Here is a 25,715-nt window from a genome sequence, read left to right on the forward strand (position 1 = left end):
TTAAAACATATTTTTCACCAGCAATGATTACTTCTCAGCTTGATTTTTAAAAAACTTCAGAAAGGTCTGGCCTATATAGTGTGAGCTCGTTTCCATGATGGAGATTTTATCTTCATTTGTACATAAAGTTCTTTTTTTATGCCCTGACAAAATCTTCAAGCTCAAACTCAACCTCTTCAGTTATGATCTCCAGGCATGTTCCCGCTATTCTTGAAATTCTTACTTCTATTTATTACCTTTTCTTTGGAGTTAGATTCTTTGCCTCAACAACCCAAACTGTTAGAGAGTTGTCTGTTCTTCTGTGGTGTTCTTGGTGTGGATGAACAGTTTTCCGTAAACTGCAAATAGAAACCGGTCTTTTCATTTATTGTATCTATCATTCAGTGCAACCCGTGCCACTATGTGAATAACAAATATTTTTTAAAAATTCCAGTTTCTTTTGTGACATCCATAATTACCTACATTGAAATAAAGGTGCAATATCTATTGCCAAATTTTCCTTGGAAGCATTATATATACACACACACAAATACACAGATCCATGTCTGGGGAACCACTAAAGTGGATGGATATGCTTTGATTACATATGTTAGCTATGCTGTCAGATATTATATTTGCAGCAGACCTCAGGAGATGTGGTCCAGTGTTATTTAGACCTCTTGATTTCCATGTTGCAATAGTTCGCAAAATTTTCCAAGCCTTTTCATTTGGTACTGCAGAAATAAAAAAACTTTTGTGTGAACAGAAATTGTTTAGTTCATTGTGATCATAGCTTACAGTGGGTTCCTTAATTCTAGAGGTTTATACTGAAAAAACATGCACTTTGTGTGTGCATGTGTGTGACTTGGATTTTTAATGTAGCTTTAACAATTTTTCAGTCATATCGCTATGATTTCTGCAGTGTGGCAGTTTATAGTGATGTCTAGCACTGAGGCATCATGCTGCAGACATGTAGCATGATGTCCCACCCAGTCACATTATTCTGATACCAGGCCGACCAGTCCTAACACCAATCTCTTAATGATGAGCACCAAGCAAGGCAGCTGTTAGTACCATTTTTGTAAATGTTTGGTATGACTCAGTCAAAGATTGAACCGATGACCTCCTGCATCAGAGGCGAACGTTCTAACCACTAGGCCACCAGAGCGGTCAAACATGCACTGAATATATTTGCTATTTCAACAACCTCATCAGAAATCTGGCCTTCCTGTTGGATTTTAGATGAACTCAGACCTGCCAACCCTGACGAGTCCATCTCAGTAAGGCAGTTCCGTTAAGTTTGACCATTTTTCAGTAAGGTGTAACAAAATATCATAAACTGTTATTGTAAAGCTGGAAACGTAATTAAAAGTTCAGTATTCGGAATGTGCAGCGACGACAAACATGTTCCACTGAAAAGTTTTAAAGTATGCATAGACTTTATTTACCACTAGCACAGTTGCACAAATTTTAGTTCCAAACCCTATGGAGCTCAATGGCTTGTTGCTATCTCTCAACTTGATGTAATTCTTGGAAATTCCTTTTTCCATTTCACATGACGACGGCAATCATATTTCCTGCCATGAGTCATACTCAAATTGGCATACGATGTCCAATAAACATAATTGTGTCCCTTCTAGCTTATATTCACAAGAATCTGAATATTCCTTTTTTATTTTTCTGTGTTGATTATTAACACTTTGTAAGAGGCTTATTTACCCTTTTGTCTTAAAGGTGGCACTCTACAATTTCGTACTTTGCACAGGGTTAGAATTTTAAAGAAGAAGAATTTCCCTGGCTTTCCTCACTGGTTATACCATTTAAAAAAGACCTTGTATATCTTAGGTATAATTCAAAGAACCTTTAATTCCATTTATTTTGGTGTATGTTGTTGTTGATGTTGTTCTAGAGTTTAACGCCATTTTTCAGCACAAGATAGGCTATACATGGTGGCCAGTATAACTGGTGGAGGAAGAAACCTGGAAAACTCAAGAGAAGAACCACCAACCCACAAGAAGCTACTGGCAGGCTTTCCCACGTACCCATGCTAGCTGAGCCTTGGACTCTAACCCACGCAGACAGAGGTGATATGGCAGTGATCCAGAATGGTGAGCACTTTATACCACTCGGGGCCCTCTTTGGTGTATGATTGATGGGTGTAATATGGGTTATACAGCATACAGCTGAACTTACTCCAGATGTGCACCTTTCAAAAGAGTGCTAGCTCCACTTGGTCATTTTCACTTCCTGAACTTCAGAGGTAAATTATATAAAAAAGAGCTGATAAGTTTTTTTTTACATTTTATACATTTTGTAATTCATTCCATGCATTTCAGAAGCTGGTATTGTCTAGTTTGGCAAAATTCATTTTCCCTATTTTAACAGCTGCTATGTATAGTGTACTTTATACTATTTCAGGCCGATTTTTTAGCACAAGGGAGCAGTCATTTTAGTTAGCAGTGTGCTTAAATCATGTACAATTCCAAAAGTACAATATCCAAAGAAATACCATACACATTACATTACTGTAGCATAGAGGTATGCCAACATTCTCTCCATTGTGCATGTTTTAAATGCAAACAACTTCACCTTACATACGTCACTCTCTCAAAAGTACATAATAACTGGTGAGCGCCCCCAAATATGCATTGCTTGCTGAACGCCATTTTTTAAAAATTCCATGATCAACAGTTTAATCATGCAGACACTTCGGATGAATAAATATGTGCAGTTCTAAGCGTCTGACATGCTGCTGTAAAGTTAGTCTGGTTCTCTGACCAATTTCAAACTTCTAATATGAAACCTGGTCCAACTCAAACACAGACGAACAAATTTTCCAGATTTTTCGGCGATGACCTTGTGAAACACTTACCACCAACTAGTTTGATAAAAACTTTCTATATAAAAATTCTTCTTACAGTTAATTTCTAAAGCCGACTGACAGTAATACTTATTTGCCCAATTGATCATCTCGTTTACTTTATTTTTCTCTGTTTTGTAATGTACTTCTTGACCAACAAATCTGAAATAATATCTATGGATTTTCATGTCATCTAGAATGCATGGAGTCAACCAATCGGACTGGAAATCCATTTTTATTCGATGTGTTTTCAAAGATATCTGCTTATCAACCACTTGTTTAAAAGTTGGGTCCATATAGTAAAATCATTATCATACAACTATATTATACCCCAAGGAGCATTACTGAGATCTTCCAGAAATGTGCCTTCATCATAATCACCTATATGTTGTGGTTTTATTCTATAGCATTACTGACTTAAATTAAGAAAAATTAGTTGAATCCAAATAAGTTGATCATAAAAAAGCTTTTACTTTGTTGATCATGAAATTCTTTCTTGTCAACAATTGCACAGATATCAATGTGACAATTTAACAATTGATATCTAATGTTCAGAAAACAATGTCAATATATATACATGTAGAAGTTTTTCTAAAGAAGAAACAATCACATGTAGAAAAACACTGGAATCAATACTTGGCCCACTCTTTTTCTCATACCCATAAATGAACTGCCAATGAAAACACAACTATATTTCATCTACCGACTTAAATGCAAATGCGGATTATACAACACACCAACGGATTTCAAAATAGCTAAAATCAGACCTGGAGGTCTCCATTCAGATACCATTACTTAGAATGGTTTCCTGGTGTATGGAAAATGGCATGAAATAAATGCAGACAAGACTTTATTGTATTAATTATTACTACTAAACAAATGAGAGAAACACAGAGTTGGAATATCTTCATTTAAATTTTCTGTTTATCATGTCCATATATAAATATAGCTTATTATTAATGCTGTGTGTGTGTGTGTGTGTGTGTGCAAGTACTTTGAATGTAAATATGGAAATTATAGAGGGCCACAAGGAAGTTTAGTTCCATAAAACTTACTGTGTCACCCTCTTTAAATAAGTGATTATTATTATTATTTTGATTATTATTATTTAAATCTCTCCCTTATTATAACGCCTTTCACTATACCATGATCCCAGATGGGGTTTTTTGTACTGCTATGGACTCCATGACCATTTAAACCACAATACTTGAATTAGTTCATCAAAAGTATGGCAATATGGGTTGAAAGAAAACAGTGTGAAGCTTAGTACATGTACATGTAATATATCTGTATCTTCTTTTGAAGACATTAAAAGCTCAAATACCAGGAAGTGAAAAAAACATAAATAATTTACATCATTGTTGCTATATTGTGGTTTCAGAAAAAAATGCAATCAGCAGTTATGGGCTCAAATTACTTCAGTGTAACTAGTGACAACAGTACTGTTTGTTAACTCCATAATACTGCCATGGAACAGTGACCTACAAGACCAGACACCTTTTTGTAAGAAAAATATACCTGACTGGAAAATGAAAAGATCTGTTTAGAATTTTCAGAAAAATGCTCTAAATTATGTTAAATTTATTTAAAGCTCCTTAAATTGCATATATAGCTACTTAGTTTACCTTTCTATCCATTTTTCCCTCTCCTCAGATGACCTGCAGGATATGTATTTGTTGCCATGACTGGTCGACACCTGGAAGCAATGGTCTTGTCCCAGAATGCTGTTGTGGAGGGGCTTGACATCAATGTCTGTTGCAGTCAAATCCACAGAGTGCATGACAGCTGAGTCTGTCAGCAGAGATTCATGGGACTGAGAGTTACGTAACCGCGAGCTTATGAGTGACCTGCAATACAGATGAGGAATAGACTTGGAAATGTTTGATGACAATTACACAGTTTGCAGTAAGTAAATGATTTTCGAATATTCATAACCTTGAGGAAAAAGAATTCCCATGCTTGAGCACAAACAGAAGAAGTAATGGCACTGATATCAGCATAGTTAATGTTTCTTTCTGTTTGAAACTATAGCAAGCACAATTAGAGAAACAAAGTCAGTATCCTCTCACTTAAATTGTGGATACTGTGACATTCTCTGTCCAAAATTCTCTCTGCTCCAAAACCGCTGGGTGGAGAGCATGTTTCGACATAGTCTTGCTGGCACCTTTACAGATCTTAAATAAATTACGAACTGTTGTTCTAAACTTAAATATTAATTTTGTTTGCCTAAAGTCTAATCATTCCTGATTGTTAAGTAATCTGCACCTTGGTGTCATCACAACACTTCATGATGAAAATCAGCAAACACTACAGATTTTCATCTTGGCAGACCTGTACCAAATTTGATCAAGTATAGATGAAGCCTGGTCTAGTCATTACCATCGCAGGGAGTAATTCGATTTCCCCCCCACCAATACACAGCATTTCCACTAGGATATCATAGCACAACATTCAATCACGTGTAGATGTTATGTATATTTGATTTAATTTATATTTGATTTAATTTAATTGCCTGTTTTATAAGTTGAAAAGAAGAAAAAAATTCAATACATGTCTGTAAAGTGTCGAAGTTTGAATTGTATTGAACTTTAATGTTAAATGCATTGAGCATTAAAATTTTATCACATTTAAGCAAGAAAAGTCTTTGTGAAGGGCCACTTTGACCTTTCTTCCCCCTCCCCATGTCAGTGTTAAAACATGAAAGGCTAGCAAATGTATGACTCAGTGAGATTTGAACAGGGCATTGCAATGCTTTTCTGAGAAAGTAAACATTTAAACTACAAACCATAACTGCTTCATAGGAACCCATGTCAAATTATCATTTTCAAAGGGAAATTGAGATGCACCATACTTCACAGATTCTAAGCTTTCTGTATTTGACAAAAAGTTGGTTATCTTGGGATAATTTAGGAACCACTGCTTATGATTGGCCAGAGAAAATTAAGGCATACACTTTAGAAGTAATGTGAATTTAAAGTGACTTTAGTCTTAAAATTCCTGAGAGAGAGTAGTTTGACTCCGAGGAAGCCTAAAAAGAACAGTGCTTTCCTCATTAAACAAGAAAAGGGGACTGTAAAGTGTTGAACTCTGAATTGTATTGAACCTTAAAGTTTTAATGCACTGTTTTAAAGGCTATGTGATAGGTCACTTCGACCCTTTCTTCTCCCCCCAATCAATGTAAAACATTTCAAACTGAAATTGATATGCCCCACACTGAATTCATAGATTCTATGCTGTCTGAAATCTGATGGAAGAAATGATTATCTTGGGATAATTTAGGAACTGCTGCTTACGATTGGGCGGAGTAAATTAAGGCATACACTTTGAAAGTAATGTGAATTTAAAAAGATGATCTTAGTCGAAATTATTTATTCTAAAAATCCAGAGAGTAATTTGGCTACAAGGAAGCCTAAAAAGAATGGTGCTTTCCTCGTTAAACAAGGCAAGGGGACCAGGTGGTTGGTCTTGTAAGAAAAGACTGGGTTTCGTGCTAGGACACACAATTTCTGAAAGAGAACATCATTAAGGTACACAATTTTAATTTTCCATGTAATTTTCTATTTTTCGATTGTTTTTTGCAAATGTTTGACTAGGATTCATATTATGTATCATTTGTTCAATTTCATGGAAATCTGTTGATGCTAGAGTTGTTATGCAATTTATCTCTTTAATTTTACAGTTTCTAGTTCATTGATAGGATTGACGATTGCAGGCTATCCAAGTTTTCATATGTGTAGGATTTCATAGGGTTATATGCAAATAATTTTCTTGGTCTGTTAGGATGATTTTGATTATCTAGAGTTAACAATAATTGCATATTTATATCTGATGCTGTAATGTTCAAATAATCTTGTAAGTTAGGGATTGTTATTTTTCTTCTCTATGGGGGCTCATGTTGCATTATTTCTTCCCAAGTCTTGCTCAGTTCTCTGTTAAAATTCTATCATTCCATTCCCACTGGGTTATTAATACCCAGGGAGGTCATCCTCTAGATAATGCCAACCAAATCCAATTAACCACTCCTTTTACTAAGAGGGTGATGTTACAATGTCAAAGTAATGTAATCTTGTTTACTTGATTTGGCATATTTTTCAGAAAATTCAGTTTGACCTGGCTCTTTTCATAAACACCTAATAATAGAAATACTGTTTCTATTTTTGACTTAGTTCTCAACCTATATTCAGAAATTGCTGAGACAAGTAAACAACTTTCTATTTTTGTTCTATTTCGGAGTAAAAGTATTGGACTTTAGGTATGTAAACAGCCTTAATTTGGCAATTATGGGTTTTCCAAAAACTGCGCAGTAATCATATTTAATAGTGATATTTAGAGAGATATTTCTCAGTTGAGCCTTTACACTGTAAAGTGTTTGTTTGTGACCAGTTTGAAGTTACATTTTAATTTTTATTCAAATTATTTGGATTTTAAAAGAATTTTTTTTCCTGGAAATATTTGAGTGCTCATACAGAATTCTTTGACAAAGACATTCATGTAAATTTTATTTGGAAACTCAAACACCAGAATATTGTTTGTGGATCAACAAATAACTGATGACACATCTGTACTATAAAGGCTACAGTACACGTCATCACCTTTCATTTTGGAATTTTTGATGGGACTCGAACTTGAATTCATTAGAACATTTCATTACTAGGATTCTAAAATTTAATTTGTGGATTATTCTTGAATTATTTCTGGATTTGATTTTTTAAAACCATAAGTTCTTTTTTTATTACTTTTACATTGTTTTTCCAGGGAAATAAATTATTTGTTAAATTTTTCAAAGCTTGTTGTTTTCACACATTCTTTGTTACTGTTTATTAAAGCCTAAACACACAACAGATGGGATTCCACCTCCTGGTTGGTCTCATGTAGAACTTCAACAAAATTCAATACCGACTTTATTGTATATATTTCCCGAGGCATTCGTATGATGATGGAACCCCAAGAAATACTGACTGACAAGGATCAAAATAAAGTGCACAAAAAGGAATATTGAGTGATAAAGATCAAAATAAAGTATACAGTAAAACCTGTCTTGAGAGACCACTGCTATGAGAGACCGCCTGTCTTGAGAGACCAGGTTCTCCATGTACAGATTTAGAGATTATATAGTGTTATAACCTGTTATGAGAGACCACCTGTCATGAGAGACCATTATGTTTTGGCAGAAGGGGTGGTCTTTCAAGACAGGTTCCACTGTACAAGAATTACCAATGGATGACGATCAAAATAAAGTGTACAAGAAAAAAAACTGACTGACAAGGATCAAACTACAACCAGGAATACAGGCTGTACAACCAGGAATACTGACATGGACCAAATTGAGTGTGTAACAGAATACTGACTGATGAGGATTTTAAAAAAAGTGAACAACATGGAATGTGACTGATGAGGATCAAAATAAAGTGAACAACATGGAATGTGAGTGATGAAGATCAAAATCAAGTGAACAACAAGGAATACTGACTGATGAAGATTAAAATAAAGTGAACATGGAATGCAAGTGATGAGGATCAAAATAAAGTGAATAAGATAGAATGCAACTGATGATGATCAAAACTAAAGTGAACAACATGGAATGTGACTGATGAGGATCAAAATAAATTGAACATGGAATGCTACTGGTGAAATCAAAATAAAATGTGCAACTATAATGACTGATGATCATCAAAATAAAGTGTGCAACAAGGACTATGACTGATGAGGATCAAAATAAAGTGAACATGGAATATGACTGATGAGGATCAAAATAAAGTGTGCAACAAGGACTATGACTGATGAGGATCAAAATAAAGTGAACATGGAATATGACTGATGAGGACCAAAATAAAGTGTGCAACAAGGAATACTGACTGATGAGGATCAAAATAAAGTGTGCAACAAGGAATACTGACTGATGAGGATCAAAATAAAGTGTGCAACAAGCAATATGACTGATGAGGATCAAAATAAAGTGCACAATCACTATCCAAAGGTACATATAATCAAATTTAACAAATGACAACCATAACCAAAGTGGTAATAAATGCCTAAATGACCTGTGTGACTTGAATTTTTGAGTTATATATCAATTGTGGGGAGATTGCATTAGCTACAAGCACACAGTTTTATCACTAGTTACCTTCAAAGAGATCATCATCAGTCACAATCCAAAACAACAAGTGGCAAATGGATTTGTAAGACAATGCATTCAAAATCTGAAGTATGCCTACTGCAAACATTATCTGGTTCTACACTGTAGAAGTAGTATTACACACATTTTCTTATTATTTCCCTAACATGTGCATTACGACATGAATATGACACCACTAGCTATTTCCCTGGGTTGGGTTGGTATCAATTTACAACTCTCACAGATACAGTTAAACTGAATTTATTTTTGAATTGATGTTCTATAATAACAAGAAAAATTTAGCATCAGTTTTGGTCTAATGGCAATTATTAAGAGATATGAAAGCTGACAAATATTTTGGGTGGCCCACTGATTTTCCAGTTGTAACTCCGGTTTGCTTTTGACTTCACAGTAACCTTGGATATTTATTCAAAACTATCTATATAATACTCTGCATAATGGCTCCTAAAGTGCAGTTATTGCACACATAATGTATTATGGTATTGAAACAATACATCTAAATGCATTTGATCATGAAATATTCAGTAGGGACTGCAACTAATCACGACAAATGGAAATCATTATATACAATGACTTCGATATTCTGCATCAATTCATCATTATGATGTTTGTCTGCATTTCTTATGACATTTTTCACAATAGGACATAAAATGAAAGACCAAGCACTTGAATCATGAACATATACAGCAGAACCTGTCTTGAAAGACCACTCTTTTTGCCAACAAATTATGGTCTTTCAAGACAGGTGGTCTCTCATAACAGGTCATAATGCTACGAAATCAATCAATCTGTGCATTGAGAACATGGTCTCTCAAGACAGGTGGTCCCACATAGCAGTGGTCTTTCAAGACAGGTTTTACTGTACCAAAATTACATAATAAGGTCTATTTGGATGTTTTAGCATTCTCACACACCACTGGGCTAGCTACCAATTTCCTGATGGTCTAGCACAAAGTGGAGCATTGCCAAATTAAAGCTTCTAGCCCCTAGATTACAATTCTCCCATTAAAATTTACTACAATAAAAATGCCATCATTGAACTGGTCAAAGTCAAATCCTTTAACAATCTGATGTCAGTATTATGAATCAAGTCCAAGTCTGTAAGAAAGAATTCTTTGTAATTTCAGAAAGTAAAGTGTGAGGATATTTCTCACCAGATACTAATTCTCTTATTTACTGTACCATCCTCGTGTGATCTGGCCTGAAAATCATAAAACTCAAGGAGTTTGAACATTTTGTTGAAATTTCATTTCCACCAATCATAAATAATGTTTATGATCTCAAGACCTGATTCTCAAACACTTGAGCAAACAATCTCTATATTGGTAATGCTATTGCCCCTGTCAAGGGCTAATTGGCAAAAAATATACATCCTGATAAAAAATCTCAAGCTAATCTCAAGCTAATTTGTACAAATACATATATCTTGCCTTTGTTTTTTAGACAAGACCAAACACAAATCCCAAGCCCTTGCACAGTGTAGTCCTGAAACTGTCTGAGCACACAATTTTAACACATTATTCCAAATTTCAGCACAATAGATGATTAAATATACTGATTATTTTCAGGATTCTAACCTCTCTCATAGTAAAATATTTGATTAATAAATTTTAATTTGATTAAAAAATCAAATGTTGTGTATACCTTTTTCCTGGCTAAAATGCCTGGAGTGCAAATAAAAGTCATTTAATTACAAGAGGAATCTGACAACTCCTAAATGTTTGCAAATGCAGCTAAGAAGCGAATTTAGTTTAACATATTATTTAAGTACATGTATATGCAAGTGGTATTTCAGGAAACTACCACTCAATTCTTTTTAAAAAAACAATATGTGGGATTTGATAGGCTTCTTTATGCTACTTTATTCAAGGGTCAGTAAGTGCATCTTAGGGTAGAAGATGTTTAAATATGGAGCAATTAACCTAAGAACAAAACAACAGTGGTACTATTTTCAATCACAATCTACCAGTACTATAGAAAATAGTGTCAATATTGTTTTTTTTGATCTTAAATGTATGCTTGATTACAGACTGTACTTTTCACATGATACATCAAGTTTCCTAGAACAGACACTGCTGGGACCCAAAAAAGTAACTATTAAATACAATATAACGGGCTCTGAGCATTATTAAATTATCTTGCTATGTCCAAAACATTTTGCTAGTCTGAAGAGGAGGCTGTAGGTTAAAGAGGGGTGGGAGGAGAACTTTGGTCTGTTTGAGGAGGTTTTTGGTTAAAGAGCAGGACTAAAACATTTCAGAGGCTGCAGATCAATGAGGGGTGGGACCAAAACATCTAGCTAGTCTGAGGTGGAGGTTGCAGTTTAAAGTGTGGTGAGACATTTGACCTGCCTGAGGAAGAGGTTGAATAATAAAGAAGAGCAAGACTAAAACATTTGATCAGTCTGAGGTGGAGGTTACATGTTAAAGTGGGGTAGGACCAAACAGTTTGACCTGTATGAGGAGGAGGTTGAAGGATGAAGAATAACATGACTAAAACATTTGACCAGTCTGAAGTAGGCTGAAGTATATGCACACACACTGCCTGCTCATTTACTTTGTGCAATCAACAGTTTCATTTATTTCTAAAGATCTATACAAATAAATGCACACATTTTTGTTGACCATCTTTATTAAAATAACGAAAAATAAATTACTGATAGCATACAATAAAGGCAACTGAATAAGTCATCAAGTGTATATACGGGATTTCTCTGCTTCAGTAACATCAAAACAATGATTCCACTAACTTCACTGTACTTCAAAAAATCTGCATGAATGAAAAGCAAATTTCAGGAAAGAATGTTACTAAGTTCCTTGTAGTTCAAGCATTGCAATCCAAGTTACAACAACAAGGAGTGTTGACTTCTGTCCTGGACAACCCTATGGTGTTTGTTAACTTGGTCTGAACATCCTATTGTACACAGCACAGAGATATCTTGTACTTGTCAATATTGTAGGCCTGAACAAAATTAATGACTATAATTTTTTTTTTATAAAAAAAAACAACAACATCCATTCACCCTTCCAAGAGGAGATAATCAAAATAATTGTCAAACAAGCATATAAAATGATCCCTGTCCTGGTTCCAAGGACACAGATGTTTTCAGTATACCCATGATGCATGCCACATTTCTTTATACTCTTCACTTTTCCCTGTACAAATCACACTGCCAGTGCTGTCCTCAATTACTCCCAACTGATCCACAATTCTCAATTTACCTAACCTAATTAATACAACCAATGACTATTGCTTTTATTCAAATATAGGATTTGTCCCCTAATTAGACTGGCAATGATTCATTAATGTAATCCTTTCCCCACTAGCAGGTACTGTACCCAGTTTGCTTGTAATCTTAGTGCTTTGACCTCAGGCAATATTCAAATTAGTGAAGTCATGTAACAGGACCCAAAGTAGCAGATGAAAAAGCTACAGGAATTCATTTTTTGGGATTAGAATTTGCCATTTGAATAAATATAAGAGATTTCCACTTTGCCATCTGATATGGAGACTAATCAAATGTAGCTTTAGTCATATCCACTTAGTTAAAACCTGTTACTCATTGATTTCTTATCTAGGTTTTAATGCATGAATAATCATCCCCAAGGGTATGCAGCATATATTCCTGGATGGATACTTGTCACACAGGGACCTTCTTAGCAGTCATCTGTTACTGTAATAAGTGATAATTGGTCTCTGGTTGAAGTTGTGCAGAGAAATCAACTGCCACAGTTTGTTAACAATAGGACCTAACAGAGGAGTTAAGAATAATTACAGTAGATTACTATTGACCTTAATTGTTTTATTCCAAAAGATAAGGCATTTAAGTAAACTAGGGTACATTAGGCCTGTGTGAAGTTATATGTGTCATATTCCTAATATACTTTATTTCTTTATTAGAATCAACAATTAACAAATTCTGAAATTAAGCACATAAGTAACCATTTTATGACATGCTGAAAAGTGAGCAGACAAAAGGATAAATACATATTTCAATTTTTGCACAATTCATGAAAACACTACCTATACAAATTCTTCATGGGATAGCTAAAGATAATTTCTTTGAGTTCATCAGTTTCTTTGCCAGGATCAGGAACAGACTTTTTAAACGATACATATTTTTTGCAGCATGCAAATCTTTACTCATTCAAAACATTTGGCAGGCTATCTAATGTTGATACTTTACTTTTAAAACACTGCTAGATTATCTACTGCAGATATTTAATTCAAAAATATTTATTTATTACAACAACAAATACCACATTTAATAATATTTTTGAATAAACATACACATTTGTGAATGGAAATTAGATTTACAATTCATATGGCCCACTTTCAGCTTACACTCATTCACTTTAAACATTTTTTTTATCTGGGGAGTAATGTTTCTTCTATTATATAGCCCCTGACAACATAAAAAAATGTCCCGGCCCCTTCCAATTTAAGAAAAAGAAATTGTTTAATTATTATGTAAATGCGAGAGAAAAATGTTATGTCTGAAAGAGTAAGGATGATACATGAAACAAGATATTGCAATTTAGTTTTCATTGCCTTTCTTTTTCTTGTATTGAAGTACTAGTAATGTGATCAAGTTATTCAATGGAATCAATGCACTACAGAACTTATCAACAACAACATAATTTCAGCATAACAAATAAATGTTTCATTCTATGAAAAAACCAGAAGTTGAAGACTCAGAGCAAATATTTCAGAATGCAAACAATAGGACAACTGCACGATGTTTGGGCAATGATATCAAGTACAATTTCCAGCAGTCTTCCATCAACTAAACCTGCCCAGATAGGTTTGCAGGCAAGTTAGATGTGGTAAATTGGTTTATCTTAATTAGACAAATATCTTTAATTAAACAGTCCCATTAACAGGCTTCACAGTGATATGCCTACTTTCACCATTTGCATCTCGGATATGGAATCCTGATTATAAAAGCAAACTTATAGTATATACTCACAGGCCTGGTTCAGGTACAAACAACATTAAGTCTGTCCTATCACATAATGGGCTGGCAGATCAGGGTCTACATTCTTTGTTATACTGATTACTGATAACAAACTGCACAGACTCACATAGTGAATTTTAAAAGATGGCAACAAAGCACTGAGTGAATCTTGTTGCAGTCAGCATGACATGTAACAATTAACGCTGACATAAGGGCTATGCCCCAATAAAGCCTGAGGTGTATATTGGATGTTTCTGCTGAAGCATGAATGATTTTTAATTGAAATTGTAATTCAGATGGAAAAGCCCCATCTTCTAACACTGTTCATCTCTACTATACTAACAACTTCTTATTGAGGAAGTCTTGTTTCAAAGGATTTTCCAGAAAAGTTGTGTCCTATTAGTACACAAAAGAACATTTAAAATTAAATCACAGCACAACTGGCTCTCAAGGCCCAAGAACTGAAAGTCGACTAAACTTAGAAGTTATGATAGAACAGATCTTGAACCATGAACCATACCTATAAGGAGGATTGTAATGAAGGATCCTATTGGCATTTTTCTTATTCAAATTAGAACTGGGCCTGGGTCCATTATTTTAACATGGACTTGGATCAATAGAGGTTTTTCACATGAATAACTCCCACTGCCAATACTCTAAACTTCTTGCAAGGTAATTTGTGTCGTGGCTTTGTTTCAGTTAATCTCAGAGTGACAGAGAAAAGCAAATAAATGAATAACATTTCATCCAAAACAAATTACATTTTTTGGGGGGTGGAGGTGGGGAGGGTTGTAGTTTCAAAACATGAAAACTTATAACAAATATGTCCTAACAGCATAAGCAGTTGTAGAGAAATTGTATTATTAACCTCCTCATTTCAATCAAAATGATAGATGTGCTATATTTTGTAAATAAAAAAAAAATTGAGTTTTAAGCTTTTACTTGTAGAGTTTTAACAAATTTAGGAAAACAATTTTCCATCCCTTGTACATAGAACTTTTGATAAAAGTTCACATGTCAATCATCTATTGAATGATACTACTTCTTGCAATTTTTTTTTAACAACGAACGCTTGATACCAACACTATTTCATGTAAAATATAGTTGCTAGGAAAGTTTTAACCTACCGCCTTACAAGCTTTCATAGGAAACACTTTCTCAGTAAATCATGTGAGTGACTATAAACTGCAATAAAATCAATCTTTAAATTAATAACAGTAAAATAAAACATAGAATGAATTTGTCAAAATGTTGTAATCATTTTTGACTACCTCCATAAAAAAGTTTCCTTTAGTATTCAAAATTTACCTCTAGTTGTAAAGAGTCTCAAATCTAGTGAAAAATAAAGTGTTAAAACAAATCATTATATCATTCTTTCGATGACAAATTAAAAGATGTGGTTAAGACATGGCTGACAAGGATAGACACATCTTTATGAGAGAGAGAGAGAGAGATCTGCAAAATTACTTACAAAACACTGTGAAATCTTCCAATACATTACCATATTTTCTGTTCATAATGAAAATAAATTTTAAAAATATTTAGCCATTTTTCCATGATGGATGTATCAGTTATTACCCTGTGAATTTATACCATGTCAAAGCTTGCAAGAATCTAACTTGACAATTATAACTCTATGAACTTAAGACCCTGTCAAAGAATGTTAGATTCTAAGCTTACAATTATTACCCTGTGCATTTAATACCCTGTCAAAGTCTGTTGAGTTCAACCTGACAGTTATAACCCTGTGCATTTAAGACCCCATCAAAGTCTGGTAGATTCCAAGCTCACAATTATTGCCCTGTGCATTCAAGATCCTGTCAATGCTTGTCAGATTCCAACCTGACAATTACTATCCTGTGTATCTTTTTTTTCTCTTCTGAATAACCTGCTATTAATAATCTAATTCAGTTCGCTATTTCAGCCTTAAATTTAAAAAAAAATTGCACAAACAGATATAGATGCAAACAAGTGGGCAAGTGAGGAGTAGATATAAAAATGAATGAACAGTAAATAAATTATGACCTGTGTAAATTTACCCCCCTCCATGAGAATAAACAAGAGGTTAAATAATGACCATTACAAGAATGTATTAGAGATCAAAATGAAAACTTAACTCGTTTTATTTGCAAAATGCCACTTTTTCACCAGGGATATTTTTAAAAAGTTAAAACAGGAAGGGAATACCTTTCCATGTGTAAATTATGAAAAAAAGCACAGTACTTTTGAATGGGTTTTTTATGATGTGTTTCTTCTTCAATTATCTTCTTAGCTTACATTATCTGACAAGCCACTAATCTCCCTTAATCTGAAGACTTCTGAGGGTCTGTTGTGATGCAATAAAACAATTATCTACTACATCAGGTGTTTATTTTATCCTTTTATGTTCTTGTGTACACACTGAAATGAGCAGAGAAATGTCATTAAATGAGATCTTTGACAATTGTCAAGTAAGCAAAAGCTCTCAGTTTGTTACAGATGCACTCTGTTATTCAAGATTGAGGATTCATATTTGTTAGTAAACCTTCAACATGAAGTAAAAGGTATTCATGTTTAAAACACATGCTGAAGACATTGGTTGCGATTTCCTTTAGTACAACTTCTTGGTGGAATACTGAGTAGACGATTGTGAAGGGGTAAATTTCTGGCAATCTATGAAGAACATATTAGTTTGAGACCAGAGAACAATTAATCAGATTTATGGGGACAGACGCATATCAAATCGCCATACTGCCATGATCGGTAATGTCTTTTTGAGGGCTGAATTTCATTCTTAATTAAGCATTCATTTATTTAACCAAAAGAAGACTGGTGAAGACAAAAGCTAACTTTGATTCCACAGTGTAAATGTCAAAATTGAAAGATCACAGAACACTGTTACTCAAACTACAAGGTCAAGTTGACCATGAGTTTGGTGCCTCAGGAAAATGGTGGCAGATATATTTGATTCTGATTGATTACGCTAAATAAGGGGCATGTTTCCCACACTAAATTTCCTAGTTTTGATATCGTCACATCGAAAATTTTAATTACTCTAAGCTTTTCTGCAAGAGAAAACAAGTGTAAAAAAACAGCGAGAGTAAATCTGGGAGAAATTCTCTCATAAACTGTTGTCCAAGAGAACTGTTGTCAAGGAAAATCGACGAACAACAGTTGGCGGTAGAAGCTAGGAACGCTGAAAGCTCAAAGGTATCTGTGACAATTCCATGTAATTTGTTGATGCCACATACATGTATAATGCTCTACTTAATTTATTTACTTATATTTGCATGAATCAATTTGCTTCATTTGTATATCAATTTGCTTTATGAAATATAACTGTGTTGAGTGTATGCATAGGAAGTTGTACATTAATCTTTTGATAAGTTTGACGAATTGTTTGAATTTGTTGTCTTGTTTGCATAAGAATTTGGTTCTAAGAATTTCATGCATTACATTAGTTAATACGAGTTACGAAAATCCGTGTGAATTCACATAATTTAGATTTCACGTATGATCAAGGTTGAGTGTATATTCGGCGACCATGACGTAGTAAGGCACGTAATGTATTGCTACCATCCAATGTGTAGAAAGGTGCATTTCTGATGTGAAATCATGGATGACATGTAACAAGCTGCAGATGAATGATGATAAAACTGAGGCCATTCTGATCACAACACAAAGACTTTCTCATTCACATCCTTTACCTCAAACAATAAATATCAGCAAATACCAACATTAAATTCACACAATCAGTATGAAACCTAGGTGTTACTCTGGACAGTACTCTCACATTGCACCAACATGTCATGAACATATGCAAGGCTGCATATCTTGAGCTGAGACGCATCAGCTTAATTCACAAATATCTTTCAGATGATGCCACTAAAACACTTCTGTGTTCATTAGTACTTTCAAGACTGGACTACTGTAACTCAATTCTGTCTGGTTCATCTCAATATCTGCTCCAGAAACTTCAAAAATTTCAAAACACAGCTGCTCGGATCATACTTAGAGTACCACGATCAGAGCACACCTCCCCACTGCTCTGTACCCTACATTGGCTATCCATTTGATCCAGAATCAAACATAAAATGTGTTCTCTGTGCTACGTTTCACTGACGGACTCTAGTCCAACATACCCATCCGACCTCACCCATGTGTACACACCAGCAAGATACTTACACTCCTCTTCTGACAATCGTATACTCATTATTCCCACTATGAAAACAAAGTCATATGGACAGCGTTCTTTTGCATCCCAGGACCCAGCAACGTGGAATGAATTGCCCACTGAACTTAGGCACAAAGACACAGTGATCCCATTCAAGAGATCTCTTAAAACTCACTTATTTCGACTGCAAGAACAAACAAAGACCTAATAATGTTTCCTACCTTCAATATTTTCAGCATTTTTAAAAATATGTTTTCTAATTTCATGGTGTTTGTTTTTGTAATCATATATATGTTTTTATGTTATAAGTGTTGTCTAATGTTGAAGAGCGCTTAGAGCTTCTATAGATTAGACAAAGTCCTCATTATTATTATTTATTCACTTGTATAAATTGAGGCTGGCTCAGAACCGTTTTGCCTCGTGTGGTGTTAATGCATGATGTTAATGCATGATGAATTAGCCATTAAACTAACTAGGGTCATTATAGGAAATGTGGAGCCGTCTGATAGCCTTAGCATCTGTTTAGCACTGATAGTAAGATCTGATAACGAGAGGGGGATAGTGCAAGTCCCTGTATCATAAACAACAGAAAATTTAGGTTGTCTCTATTTATATTTTTTAAAAGAGAGAGAATAGCTGCAACCTATTATCTCTGAGATGTATTCTGGGACATATCCTGAGATGTATAGTGAGACGTACTTATCCTGAGATCCAGGTATCTGTGAATCTACGTGCTAAGCATAGAGTGAGGACCGACGGAAGTCGAAGGAACAGCTACAGTGGAAGTGGAGTGAACTGGAGGAACCGGCTATGCAATTGTACAAGGCACTGACTTTGATTGTTCACTCTATCCTATGATGAACTAAATCTACCAGTAAAACAGATCAGCTACTTTATTGAAATACATTTGTGTTTTGGTAATTCAGTGAAAGTTTTATTTCTAGAAGCAGAGTATATTCCTGATGTAATGAATTCTCACAGTTGTTTTATGTAATTGATTAAATTGTTGTTTACATGTATGGGGGCTCGTGTTGTTCTGTTCTATATCTCTGCTCAGATATCTATCTATTGCACCTATAAGTTTCATCACATAACATCGAGGGCAGTCAACCTCTAGATAATGAGAACCAAATTAAGCAGACACCTTGAAAGAAGGTACAATCTGCCAAAACACAAACCTCTTGCAAGAAAAGGGGACTTTGTGTAAGGTTTCTACAAAGTGGACTGTGGGTAAGCTTACAATGATAGATTTGCTGTCTCAGATGAAACCTCACAAATTCTTACTGTAAGTAACATCCATCACTTGAAAGACATTGGATATGTGAACTTCTCAATATGAAAGCCATCTACTGTGAAGAAAATTGTAACAAGTAAATTGTTAAAGTGAACCCTTTCTCATTAGAACTGATGTTCAATTTTGGCACCCTAAGACCCTAAAAAAATCTCTATGAAAGTAATATACATCTAAATAAAACAGTGTAGACAAAAATATGGTAATTCCATGTGTAGATGTGGATCTGGGTAAATGTACCATGTTCTCTGAAGTTGTGTTTAACAGAGCAAAAGTATTGTATTAACCTAATACACAGTATGTCCCTTTAACTAATCAAAAACATTCCTACGAGCAGACAGGAATAATGGTATCTGCAGTCATACAGGCTAGGTCTTTGCAACAAATTTTACCCCCATCCCAAGAGTGAAAATAAGTTTTCCACTGGTGTTCCAGTCCTTTCTCAGCCCTACCTCAGGTCAATAAATCCAACTAAATGGAACTGACCTTACTTCTGAACTTTAATCAGGTATTTATGATCTACCTTCATTAGGTTATGGACTGGTCTCACCACCTACAGCTATAATTTTAAATTTCCATTTCATTTTAGTGGTTTCATCAATAGCTAACTTCATTATGTTTGGACTGGCTTCTCTCAGACTACAATTTATTTTACTGGTCTTGACATGTGCATCTTTGCACATAAATATGAATTGATAATTCATGTTTACAATCCATATATGATCTTAAAAACTAAACTGTGATAAATGTAGATAATTAAAAATGTCAAAAATAAACAAACAAACTTTTAAATCTGATTCACTGCTTAAAATCTGTACCTTTCTAAACAAGGACAAATTAAAATTGTATTACTTTATGCCTAAAACTTAACCTACCTCAGAATCTTTATCCAACAGAAGATCATTTTGCTTGTGTATCCATGAATTTTTTTCAAATTTCCAAACATAATGCTCCTCAAACCAGTGAAAACTTATCTCTTAAATCCAGACTTTCTTTACTTAGAAAACCCTTATGTCAATTAATTATTCATTATCCAAATGTACAATTCAGATGCAAAGAAATGCAAGCAACCTCAGATAGCTTCATAAGCAATCATGCTCAACAATCTTGACATATCCAACAGAAGGCAAACAATGTAGATCAATCCAGTGGTTAAACTCTGACATTAGCAAAAACATCAAAAATGGGAACTTTGATGTTTATGAATCTCAATGCAGCACTTTGCTATTGATCTAAGAACACACTGCCTATCTCAATAGTTCTGATAGTCCACCATGTACACAAGAGGATGCACCACTAGTTTATGTGCAGTGTACTCTGACACCACCGCCCCAATGATAATAATCCAAATGACCAGAACCAATAGAGCATATATCCTTCATAATTAATGGGAAAAAGGGTTACAGCTGGGGGGAGGAGTAGTTTTGCACAAATCTGCTTCAGAGATCCAGGTACCATTATATCATTAGCATTAGATTTTCATGCCACACTAAGTAAATATTCATATTGATACAGACACTGATCCTGGTTAACCTCCCAGCAGTTACTACTAATTAACATCAAAACTGTCTAACTGGAATTAGTGAAATCCCTCCTCCTCTTGCCTGGTTACAGTTGTCCATGCTACATTCCATCAAATAAAGGTATAAAGTTCTACTGGTAAAACTTTAGACAGACTGGAAATTTCATGCAATTGTTCTGCTTATATACTAGTTCAAGTACAATACTCAATCCTTTATGAATGGTTTTAAATTAATACTTTTCATTATAATAATGATAACTGGCTATTATTTTCAGTATGCAAAATCATGATTTTAGTTTTATTAGCAGTACTAAGGCTGTTGTAGTGTTGGAGATACATGTTGAATTAACAGGCTGTTCCAGTGTGGGGGATACATGGGGAATTAACAGGATGGTTGTAATGTGGGGGATACATGGGGAATTAACAGGCTGTTGTAATGTGGGGGATACATGTTGAATTAACAGGCTGTTCTAGTGTGGGGGATACATGAGGAATTAACAGGATGGTTGTAATGTGGGGGATACATGGGGAATTAACAGGCTGTTGTAGTGTGGGGGATACATGGGGATTTAACAGGACAACAAACTTTTAGGCCACATTTTTAATTGTTACCCTACACTAAACCAAATTTAAATTCGAAATGTACCTCTGATAACCATTGCTGCCCCCTTATATATAAAACTAAAGGCTTCTAAGAAGACGTCCTGGTATCATATTCTGCTGTCGTGAGTGTTTCTGATACAAAAATCTGTTTCCTATATTAATTTAAACCTTTAATTTCTTAATAAGGATTTTTATTGAAGTGGATTTGTTAAAATGTAAATGATTACTACATCTTGGACCCACTTACACTTTCAACCTCTGCAGCAAAATATAAATGTTAAATGTATTTTAGGTGTTAGGTGTTGAGGTCTGGTAAAGATATTTCAAATTTAATGTGTTAAGGACTGGACAAGATATTTAAAAACCTAAGTATAAACTCTCCATTTCCTTTAAAACCATACAAAAATTCCTGATGCTAATTAGAGCCACTTAATATACTATCTTGTCTCTAATATCATTAATATTTCCAACATGTAAAGATTATCACAAGCATTGAAAATAGCCTTATCATTTAATTTACATAAATGCACATACCCATTGTTTTCTCTACAGTATAGGCCAGAACATGACCCGAGAAACAAAAGGACTCGATTCCAAAGGGTAGTTTGGGGACTTTGGCATATTTCTTGTGGCTCTTGATAGGGCATTTTGGCAATACTACAAGCATATTACTAGATCAAACTCTGTTTGACAACTTGTAAATTCATGTGGAAAAACACTGCCTTATCTCCTGTCACATTTCAAATTCAGGGCTATATCCATCTGTTCCATTTGATTCAGCAGAAGGGCTTTTGCTTATTTGCTCATCTGAATGTTTTGGATGTTTTTAGTCATGTGGCCTGCCTCTACAAATATTATCTGCCATGGTTTGTTTGTCTAATCCTGCATTCAATGTACTGATTGAGGCATTCTCCAGCATGGCCAATTAGAAACATTTAAATGTGAGAAAATGAAAAGCCCTGTCTGACTGGTTGTTGGATTTAATGAAACAGCCACATGAAGCCATGAAAATTTAAACAATGAAAGGGTTGATTTATCTGGCTATGCAACCATGTGTCCACTGATTGATGTATCAGTATGCTACTTCCTATAATGAAATAAATATACATTTACCTTTGTCTTATATAGTGGAATTGAGAACTGGATCCTTTTCCTCTTTAAGATCCACATACACACCCAAAAAAAAATTAAATGATCGCTCCATTAGATCTAAGCAAAAAGTTGGCTAATAATAGACTCAAGGAGTTGTAATGATTACTTGGTTCACCAAACTATAAAAAAAATTTCTGATTGTGTTGCAATTGATAATGTATATTCCTAGAGCTCAAAATCTTGAATGTTGCTAGAAGCCAAAAGTTTTGCCATTCCAAGTCTTATATTTATTACTGCAATGTTCCTTCCTGACAGCAAAAAAATTGACTTTAAACCAAAGATCATATATATAAAGAACAACAAAAAAAGGCCTATGCAAAGTAATTAACCTGTGTTGGTCTGAAATACTTCAAATTGTCAGTTCTCTGTGCAATCTACACTGGTTCAATCCCTTTATCTAGTTACTGCTCAACAAGTTCATTACTACCTCTCTCAAAAAATACACAACTTTTATAAAATGCAGCACTAGCAAAAGCTACACAGCTTTTCTGTATCGTTGCATGGACATAGCCTTGTATTTTATATTTTCAGATGACTTCTTGAGAACTTCAATTTTTAGGCTTTCTAAGCAAGACATATCAACTGTTCAATAAATTTACTTACCTACTGTCCTTCATAATGAAGGATGTCATGGTGGCTCAGTGGTTAGTCAGCAACCAGAAGACCATGGTTTTGAATCCTGTACAAGTCAGGCCAGGTTAACAATGGCTAGCCTCTGCCTGACTTTATTCCCATAGCATGTGCATATTTGTGGTTTGGATTTTAACACAGCTTTAACAATTTTCCAGTTATGTCGCTATAACATATGCAGTATAGCCGTTTTTAGTGTTGTCTAGCACTGGGGCATCATGTCCCATCCAGTTACATTATCCTGACACCAAGCCGACCATTCAAAACACTAACCTCTTAATGCAGACCACACTGTGAGGCAACTTCTAGTACTATTTTTTATAATATTCCAATAGCATCTGTAAGAAATAATCTTTTGTGTGTTGATGTGTCATTAAACCTTATTCATGCAGTCGGTCAATCATCATTTAAAACATCCAACATGTACATACATTGTGATCCATGTGCATATAATAAAGATTATCTGGTATGTAATGGTGCAAAATGTTTTACAGATAATTTTGCATTACATTCTGTTGTGGTCAGCATGATGCTTAACCATTAAGTCTGACATATGGGCTAGACTTTCCATAAATTGTTCACCATGATTGATGAAATCAGCTCAGTTCAGAGCATGAATTGAATTTTGAATAGAACAGTTAAGAACCTGAGATAAGAGTGCAGTGTTAATGCAAGGTCAATAGTAGCAGGCAAGAAATAGTGGAGATGCCTGGGAAAAATTTAGGAAGTCATGGGCCATTTGAAACGGGTGACATAAAATGATATTTTCCTAAATAGCTATCAAAAAAGACGAGCCTAGAGAATTATTCTGACTTCTTTGGGAGGGATAAAAATTTAAAGAAGCTGCCCTGATAGGTGTGTTCCCATACAGAATTCAGGGTTTTAAAATAATCTTCCTTGTGACATTATTTAGTCTTTCCTGCCAAAGGGGAAAGTCTGACGGATCAGTAGAAAGTACTCTTCTCATTAAATAAATTGTACATAGGACAATGGGTCCTGTAAATTTGAGAGACCCAGATCTAGAGAAGAGATCGGAAATTCTCTGATGATCAACGAGCAGAAACGCACAAAGGTATTGTCTCTACAATGTGTTTATTGATGCAAGTTTGAAATTATTTGCTGAATTCATTCATTTTAAATTCATACTTCAACTTTTCCTTGAGTTCTGAAATATATGCACAATTCAGTTGTCTTGTATGCAGCAGATATGTATCATAAAAATTTAATGCATGTATACAAAGAATTGATTATTCTATTTTTAAAAATGCATGTCAAGGAATTGCTAATTAGTAAAGTAAGAGACAAGGAGTAAAGTCCATTAATTTGTGAATTCTTTTCAAATGAGAATCATGGAATGTGAGTAAGTCAAATCTGTTCAAACATCGCTTTCAACTGATGGCATCATATTCCTTTTGAACATTGCTGTTTTCCTGGGCTGTATTTGGCTTTTAGTCTCTATTGTCTTTGAAAATCAAAATATGTTTACAGGTTCAGTTTGAAATTGTAAGTAGCATATATTGTTGGACATCACACGGATGTGAAAGAGTTTTTAACTGGAATTACAAGTGTCTACTGAATGCATAATCATAAACAATTCAAATCATCTCCCACAGAGTGGACATCATAAACAATTCCCATGATTTATTTGTCACTTGGTTTCGACAATTTCCTTTAATATGATATACAATATACAATGTACTCAATATACCTAAAATTCAAACTGCTCATACAGACAGATTGCTTTTTGCCCCAGTCCACAGTGAAATTTGATGGCATTCAGACTGGTAGGCTGGCATTAGTTTTGCATGCTGTGCCAGGCCATTTTAATAACAATAATTTTCTGGTCAGGTCAACAAACAAGATTTCCTCCTACTGTCAAAACAATTTCCAGTAATTTGAATAAGACTATTTCTTCCTATTAACTACAGAATATTGAACCATCTCTGATTTTCTGCAGTGATAAGATTTTTAATACAGCTGTTGTGAACATACTGAATGTCAGATTGGCACCATTTTCATTTGGACAAAGTACATGTACATAGTTATTTAGTCAAAACACATGTCCTAATGGTTATTAGGCAGTAGTTGAAGTGACAACAAGATTTTCACAACAGCCATCATGGCAAACATTTAATATACGACTAGCACCTGTTTCTCATTTGGGACCAACTAGGTATGTTGCTGTTATGTGTTTAATGCCATTTTTTTCACACACTGTAGACTATAAATGGCAACCTGTATCATACGTGTTCAGGGTAAAAAACTTATCAATAGGATACTAACAGGCAAAACTAAATTAGTCAGCAGCTTTGGGAAATATTTGACAATCAACATAAACTCAAATGGCAAATGCCCACATTGTCCACTTTAAGAAGATTTAGAACATGTTTTTAACACCTGCCATAAGTATGGAACCCAAAGAACTAGGTTTA

General features: G+C 34.5%; 1 protein-coding gene across 8 annotated transcripts in view; it reads right to left on the reverse strand.

Moving 5' to 3' along the window:
- The window catches only part of LOC149778344 (disabled homolog 2-interacting protein-like), a 377,099-nt gene that overhangs the window by 52,948 nt on the left and 298,436 nt on the right, over nucleotides 1–25,715 (reverse strand). For all 8 annotated transcript variants that reach the window (XR_016415494.1, XM_089939159.1, XM_089939158.1 and 5 more), the window contains 2 exons: nucleotides 4,465–4,686; nucleotides 237–338 (listed from right to left, as the gene is read on the reverse strand). Coding sequence is in view for 7 of the 8 variants with exons in the window: in XM_089939159.1 (XP_089795285.1) it covers nucleotides 237–338; nucleotides 4,465–4,686 (324 nt within the window). In the remaining variant the exon portion in view is untranslated. The remainder of the gene's footprint in view (nucleotides 1–236; nucleotides 339–4,464; nucleotides 4,687–25,715) is intronic.

Source organism: Sinohyriopsis cumingii, chromosome 17 (genome assembly GCF_028554795.1).
Source record: "Sinohyriopsis cumingii isolate HCF-2022 chromosome 17, ASM2855479v2, whole genome shotgun sequence".
Classification (NCBI taxonomy): Eukaryota; Metazoa; Mollusca; class Bivalvia; order Unionida; family Unionidae; genus Sinohyriopsis; species Sinohyriopsis cumingii.